Below are 7,002 nucleotides of genomic sequence, written 5' to 3' on the forward strand. Positions count from 1 at the left end.
TTGCCTTGTACATGGAGTGTAACGGAGATGAGTCGTCATGTAAACATCCTGAAAATCTCAGCTTCAAATGGCAAACCTGCTATGGGGAATAATGTACATTCTCTGATAATCAAGCGTGCTTTGATACCTAGAGACATCTTTCATGTTCAATGGGCATGCATACAATTTACCAGTTAGAGGTGATTAATTAAGACAGGTGGTTTCTTTTATAGAGTGTGGTTCGTGTTGCTTTTTTACAGGAAAAAAAAATCTACTGTTCATATCTTGTTTCAGATTATGAATAATCTAAGCAAAATGTCAAAGAAACGGCATTACTCACACAGTAATGTGCTCCACAAATATATACAACAGGATCCTCACCATCTCAGGTAGACTTTCTTTCTCTGAGCAGAAAGAAGTCAAGTAGTCTGTGCAGAATAAAACCTGGATTAGAAGTGAGGACTTCTAGAATCACTGTTCCCAGAAAATCATGCTTCTCTAACAGCAAAAAGATGAAGCTTTCTTCCACGTTTGTAGTCATCTTTGGGTTTGTCATTTGCCTTCTCCCAGGTGGTCATCTCAAGAGTAGAACTCCTCATAGCACTTTTACAGCTGGACACCATCAGACAAGTGTTGACTTTGGGCTCAGTACAATACGATAAATGATGGTAGGAAAGGAATAGTTTAAGCCCTGACGAGACGGACAATATTCTGACTAATTTCTGGACAAGGGACAGAGAAAGAGCTGAAAATTCAGAGTCCTTCCTTTAATTTCAAAATCCCTCTGGCCGGCACGAAGATGCAATGCTTGCAACACGCATAGCCGTGATGGAAGAGCAGCTGGGTTCCTGCTTCTTCTCCCCAGAGATCTGTGATGATGAATCACATCACAGCAGCATGCTGTCAGACTTCAGTACCAACAGCCACAACCAAACTGTCCCTGGCTGCTGGCGAGATGTTGAGCTGAGAAAGTGATCTGGGCCTTCCTTTGACAAGTGATGGAACAAAGATCCTAAATTGGCTTGGCAGTGGGAAAAGGGATGGAATGGCTGCTGGAAGATCTTTGCAAGAAGTGCTGGGGAGAGCTCGCAGGGAAAACCTGCTTTTTCATCACGCGTCATCATCTATTATTTAGGAGATGGGACCCTGCTGGAAAGTATCCCCTGGAGATGCCTACATCAAGACTCTCTTGAGGTATTCAGACATTGTATAGCAGATTCCTACAGGAATTTAGGGTAAAATATGCCTCCTGCCAGCTCAAGGCAGGGAGAATATGTGAACAGGAACAGTTTCTTCTCATTGCAGTGGCGAATGTTTGCAAGTGAAAAAGAAACGAGTGCTTTTATTTTGGATATATCTTCTTTGATGGCATCTTTTTCTCCCCACAAAATGAAATCACCTTTTTATATAAAACAATTAAGCGGTCTTGGCCCAATTTAAAAGCAATGAAGACAATTTCCATGCCAATAATAATATAGAGGGAAAAAAACAAGAAGAACTTGGGATGTTCCAGTTGCGTATCTCCAAATCCAATAGTTGTCAAAGTGATAAAGCAGAAATAAAAGGCTTCCTGAAAATCCAACCTGGTTTCCCAGTTTGGCAGAATAGCAGCTGCACAGGAGATGTACACAAAGATAACTAGCACCATTAATACAATGGGCACATCCAATTTTTCTACCTGTTTCCCTATTTTATCAAAATTCTCCATTACTCTGGACATTGTCTTTCCCCTGTCCAGTTCAGGACATGAACTCCATCTCTCAATGCTTCTGTTTCTTGCTGGTTTTGCGTACTCATTTTCTCTGGCAATTAACATTTCAAAAATCTCAGCGTTGCGATATTTGATTGGCTTCTTTTTAACACCAGGCTGACTTTTCAGCACTTCCATAATAGTCAAGGGCTCACTGATGACTACTTTCGACTGGGCTTCATCCCCCTTGTTACACGTGGATCCAGAGCAGAGTTTAGAGGCTAGAATTTTCGACTGTAGTTTTCTGAATTCATTGTAAGACTTGGATAAGACAGTCGCAAGGATGTCTCCCATGTCTGTCAGGACCAGGAACATCAGAGGAATGCCAAATAAAGCATACACCATGCAGAGATATTTTCCAGCCCGTGTCACAGGATAGGTATTACCGTAACCTAAGAGAATGGACAGGGAGAGAGAGACAACTTTGTAATTTATTAGGTATTCACATCCTCTGCACTTTTTATTGCTGTCAATTCTAAAAGGCATTTTTCTTTTGTCCAGAGCACACTATTCTTTTTGACTTTGCTTTGAAGCTATTAACATTTCTGAGTCTCAAATGCTGGTTCCTAATGCAGACGTGCTACGTCTTCAAGGACTTGGAGGTTTGGAGTTTGCCGGTCCTGTTGAATTAACTCTTCCTACTTCATCTGCACCTTATGGGTTGTTTGAACTAACTGCCTGACAACAAGAGGCCCTTTAGGAAGGCGAAACAAAAGGGCTGGGCTAGCCTAAGATGGATGTGCAGCCTCTGTCCTGCTGGAAACTGATATCACGAAGGTTGCCTGACCTGGTAATCTGGTCAAGAAGGATCCAAAACACAAGCTGGCAAGAGGGGTCTTGGGACCCTCCAGGGCAAGTCAAGCTGTAGGCTGAGCTCAGAGAAACAACAGCAGGTGCTGGAGGGATTTAATGGATTGTGCCTGAGGATCTGGGGGACCATCTCCTGGCCAGCTTCCAGGATCCTGCAGTAGGACCAAGTGATCTCTGCAGCTGAAACTCCCTGATCTCTGAGAAGATTCAGAACTGGTTGACGGTCTGAGTTTTGAAACCAAGACAGCACTATGGATCAGACTGGGACAATGAGACCCATATCTCAAACTTCATTGCTTTCCCCAAACTACTTGAGATGACTGGTGAGCTGATAGAATAATTTGAAATCATCCCTGGCTCATCAGATCCAGCTCCACTGGCAGATGTATTGACATGGTGTTTGTACTGGCTTTGTAGCTTTAGAGTCTATAAATGCAGTCACAGAAACAAGGGGTTGAGTGAGGAAGCATACGTTTATCACATGAAGAAATGCATGTTTATTCTAGAGTACTAGAGCTTATAAATATCAATTACAACAAATAGGGAAATACTACAAGACACAAGGCCTTTATGATACAAAATACGGTAGCAGAAGATATGCCTTTGCCCTAGATTCAATTTGGGTGTTTATATTTCCCTCCTCTAACATGCTGGATGTGAAACTTAAACTGTAAATTAGTGCTTTTCCATTACACTGGAAGAAAACAACAGCGTTATATGAATTGTCTTGAATTTTAACAACCATTTTTCTTCTTACCCTCTAAAAAGACATAAGGCATTTCTTCTCCCCCTTCAAAAACGTTCTTTTCTAGTTGACCTTCCAGGCCAGGTACTAGCGTAAGACTATTATCTCACATGCTGAGGTATGGTTTCTTCTGTTTTTTTCATCCATTCCTGTTTGTTTTTCACTAACAGCTGCTGTACCCTTTGGTCTGAATCCAACTTTGGCCCCTCCTTTGCTGTGAGCTGCTGAAAAACTATTTGTTCTCTGTCATCACCCTGTTCCCCGCTGGCTCACTGGGAATGCTAATCCTTACTGCTGAAGTAATTGGGGAAGATTAATTATTGTAGTTGCACAGAGTGATTTTCTCTTCTTTTTTTTTTCCCCTCCATTTCCACATATTAACAATACCCAGTGCAGTTTCAATGGTTAAAACATCTCTTGAGCTTAAATTTAGCTATCCCGACGTCCAGCCTAGTTGAGCTAAAACACCACCTCTGCAGGCAGTGAAGAGACAGCAGTTCAGACCACTGATCTTCAGGCCAAATGCCTCCTAGATCTCCTAGATAGTTTAAGGTAGCTAAGTTGACTCTAACCTGAAGTAATTTATCTGTTCCTATTGCTGCAAATATCAAACCCACTGCAATGGAAATAGCCACATATTAACAAGAAACACTCCAGGCTTCCTACTGATCCCAAAACTCAGCTCAAATCCTGATGAAGCTGTGTTGATGCTCAGTGCTATGAGGGCAAAAAATGATGGTAATTTAGAATTAAACACGTTGGGTCAGCGTGTATGGGGACATTTGTTAAGTCCCATCTTAATGGAGATGGGTAAGTATACCCAGGCAAGAAGCCGTCAACAACGTGGTTTTTCAGCAGTTTGCTGAAGGCAAAGCTTTCTGACACAATGTCGTCTTTCAGACATTCCTGTCCATTGCTGTCCAGGAAGTACTCACTGGGGTGTGAGGATTCAGGTCTGCATCTCCACTATGTGTCCCTGACGACCTTGATGACTGTCTTCAAACTCAGAGGCTGCGAGAAGCTAAGTTTGAACAGTCCCCTCAGGCATCAGAGTCTGAGGTTCAAGCCTCTGCTGTCCGCTTAGACAGCATCCAACGGTCTCCTACACGCTCCAAGTGAATCCATTAACTCTCACACTACCCCTTGAACAGCATAAGCTCTTTTTCAAGGTAGTTTTTCTTTTGTATTACAATGCATATCCATGATGGGATCTTGAGCATCTCCTGGGGCAGTAGAGAGAAGTCTTTGCAATCTGACACAAAGCTCTGGGACTATTTCTCATCCAGCTTTGACTCTGATAACTTTGGATAGTCAAGGTCTGCATTTTACAGCTTTTGAGAAAGACCAACAAAGGGATAAAAGTGGCTTTAGGAAGGAATGTGAGGAGTTGTATTTAGCAAAGCAAAAGAAGCCAAAACTAGAGCAGATATTTCTATTTGATCTGAAATATGAAATCAGAGTGAAAGACTTCAGAGGTGCGAGTTAAACGTCGTTGTGTTGCTGTTAACTCAGAGAAGCGTGAACAGCAGCAGCACGGTTAGCTATAGAGCCATAGATTCACAAAGCTGAGTTAACCACAAATAACAAGAAATCAATTAGAAAAACAATACATGCATAATGAATTACCTCTGCCAGTGAAGAAAGCATTACTTGACATAACACATAATAGTGGGAAAGACAAGGTTTGACTGGAAAAATGAGATTTTTTTTTTACATTACCATAATAGTTTTATGCACGTATCACGTATGAGTATATGTTATAGTATGCATGTAATGATTCAGCTAATTAACGAGTACCATAACTAGTTACTAATTCTGACTCAGCTACAGGTCTGCAATCTGTCTTTACAGAACCCCTCCCAGACTCATTGTCAATACTCAGGAGAAAAATCCAAGGGAATTTGGGGGGTTTGTTTGATTGGTTTGTTGGTTTCATGCTCTGGAAGAAATGCACCAGAGAAAGCAGCAACAGCAATTGATTCTGCAGGGGAAGGGGGGGGTTACTTTACCTCTGAACTTACCCACAGTTGTGAACACTGTGCAGCAGAAAAAGAGAGACCCAAAGAAAGTCCATATATCCTTTGGATTGACAAACCAGTCTTGTTCAGCTGTGTTGAGCAGTGCACGGATTTGTTCCTTAAATACCTCCTCATTTTCTGTCATGTTATCTGTTACGGTAACAACAGGAGATACCACAAGTGTTTGCAGAGCACCAGCCAAGGAGCAGCCACCCTCTTATTCCAGTGAAATTTAATCCAGCTAAGGATTTGCTCATATTCTTTCAGAGAAGAAAGATATTCACTTCATCATCTTCTCCACACCCCTCCACCCCCCCATAAAAATCAGGTTGGTTCAGTGGCTTTGACGAATAAAGAAACAAGGACAAACAAAAAAGCTACACTCCAACAAAGTCCAAATATGTCATAAAAATAAGCATAAAGAAGCAGGGCAGTAAGACTGAATATTCAGTTTCCATCCTGAATGTCCTTTTTCAGCTTGGTCTCCCTAGGAGAAGAGTCTTCTTTTGACCCAAAGACCTGGGGTCATCAGTACATGACTGACATGAACAACTTCGCGGTACCACCCAGAGCCCCGCTGTGAATCCCAGAGCCTGCAGCCTTCGTTCCTCTTCCCTGCAGCTGAGCCCTGCTTGGAAGGACATTATCCACAGGGATGCTTGGCCCAGACACATCATCATGTCAGCAGAGCTTTCTGAAAGAAGGTCCAAGCCCACGTAAAAGCCCCAACATAGAACCAGGAGGATTTCTACCCTTTCTCCTCCTCTCTACCTCCTCCTCACCAAGACCACCAGTGCTGCACCTGCCTCCATCCGAGCATCCCACTGCCAGAGGTCTGGTAGGGAGGCTCAGAGGTGGGAAGAAGGAGCTGGGAACTTCCTGAGAGGATTCAGCAATCGGAGGCAAATACCATGAGAATCTCATCTCCTCTTTAAAGACCTTATGTAATTTAGGCAAAAAAGAACACAGGAACCTCAGGAAAAATCTTTTCAGGCAGGAACACAGAAACAAAAGAAACTTTTAGTCAAAAATCACAGCTAAGACTGGCAAGCAAACAGCAGCAGTCATTAGTGAGGCAGAGGGAAAGACTTATTTGCCGGCTCAGCTGTCAGCATTTTGAAGAATGTCTTCAAAAGCCATAAATCTCATACAAAAACCAAGGGAATGAGTAACCTCCTGTACAGTTAAGTCTTTCTGAAATTCCATTACATACCTGATAAATTTCTGGAGATGTTCCACAGACTCTGCAGAAAATTCCTATATTCTTCACTTAAATTGACCTGCCGGTTACCTTCAATGTGGGAAAACATGAGAGCCCCAAGGAATGCATAGATCACAAGAGACAGAATGAAGCAGGCGTGAGGAAACACCGCCCAAAATATTTTTTTACATGCCCTTTTACCTCGCAGAGTCCGTGATGTTGATGCCATTCTAAGCTCACTTTGGTTTTTTTTCAGATTTTGTGGAGAAGACACAGCTTTTAGAAACAAGGCTGAGGATGTAAAAGCTTTTGCATCCTTGAAAAGCTTCTGCTCTGAAAACAAGGATTGTTCTGCTTCAAGCTTTCAGATCACATGTCTTTATAACTGAAAATTGCACTACAGTCCCAATGGAAAAGGAGCACAACTAATCAAGCCTTGAAATATTTCTCAGTTGCTGATACGCCACTCTATCCCTGAATTACTATTGATCAGCCAGCA

At 42.3% G+C, this 7,002-nt stretch overlaps 1 protein-coding gene across 1 annotated transcript; it reads right to left on the minus strand.

Moving 5' to 3' along the window:
- Positions 1-205: 205 nt before the first annotated feature.
- KCNK18 (potassium two pore domain channel subfamily K member 18) lies at positions 206-6,732 on the minus strand. The gene is made up of 3 exons (XM_054071528.1): positions 6,594-6,732; positions 5,306-5,452; positions 206-2,121 (listed from the first exon to the last, which is right to left on the minus strand). Exons 1-3 carry the CDS (start codon positions 6,730-6,732, stop codon positions 1,322-1,324), a joined length of 1,086 nt encoding a protein of 361 aa, XP_053927503.1. The 3' UTR covers positions 206-1,321.
- Between the last annotated feature and the right edge of the window lie 270 nt (positions 6,733-7,002).

Source organism: Cuculus canorus, chromosome 7 (assembly GCF_017976375.1).
Source record: "Cuculus canorus isolate bCucCan1 chromosome 7, bCucCan1.pri, whole genome shotgun sequence".
Lineage (NCBI taxonomy): Eukaryota > Metazoa > Chordata > Aves > Cuculiformes > Cuculidae > Cuculus > Cuculus canorus.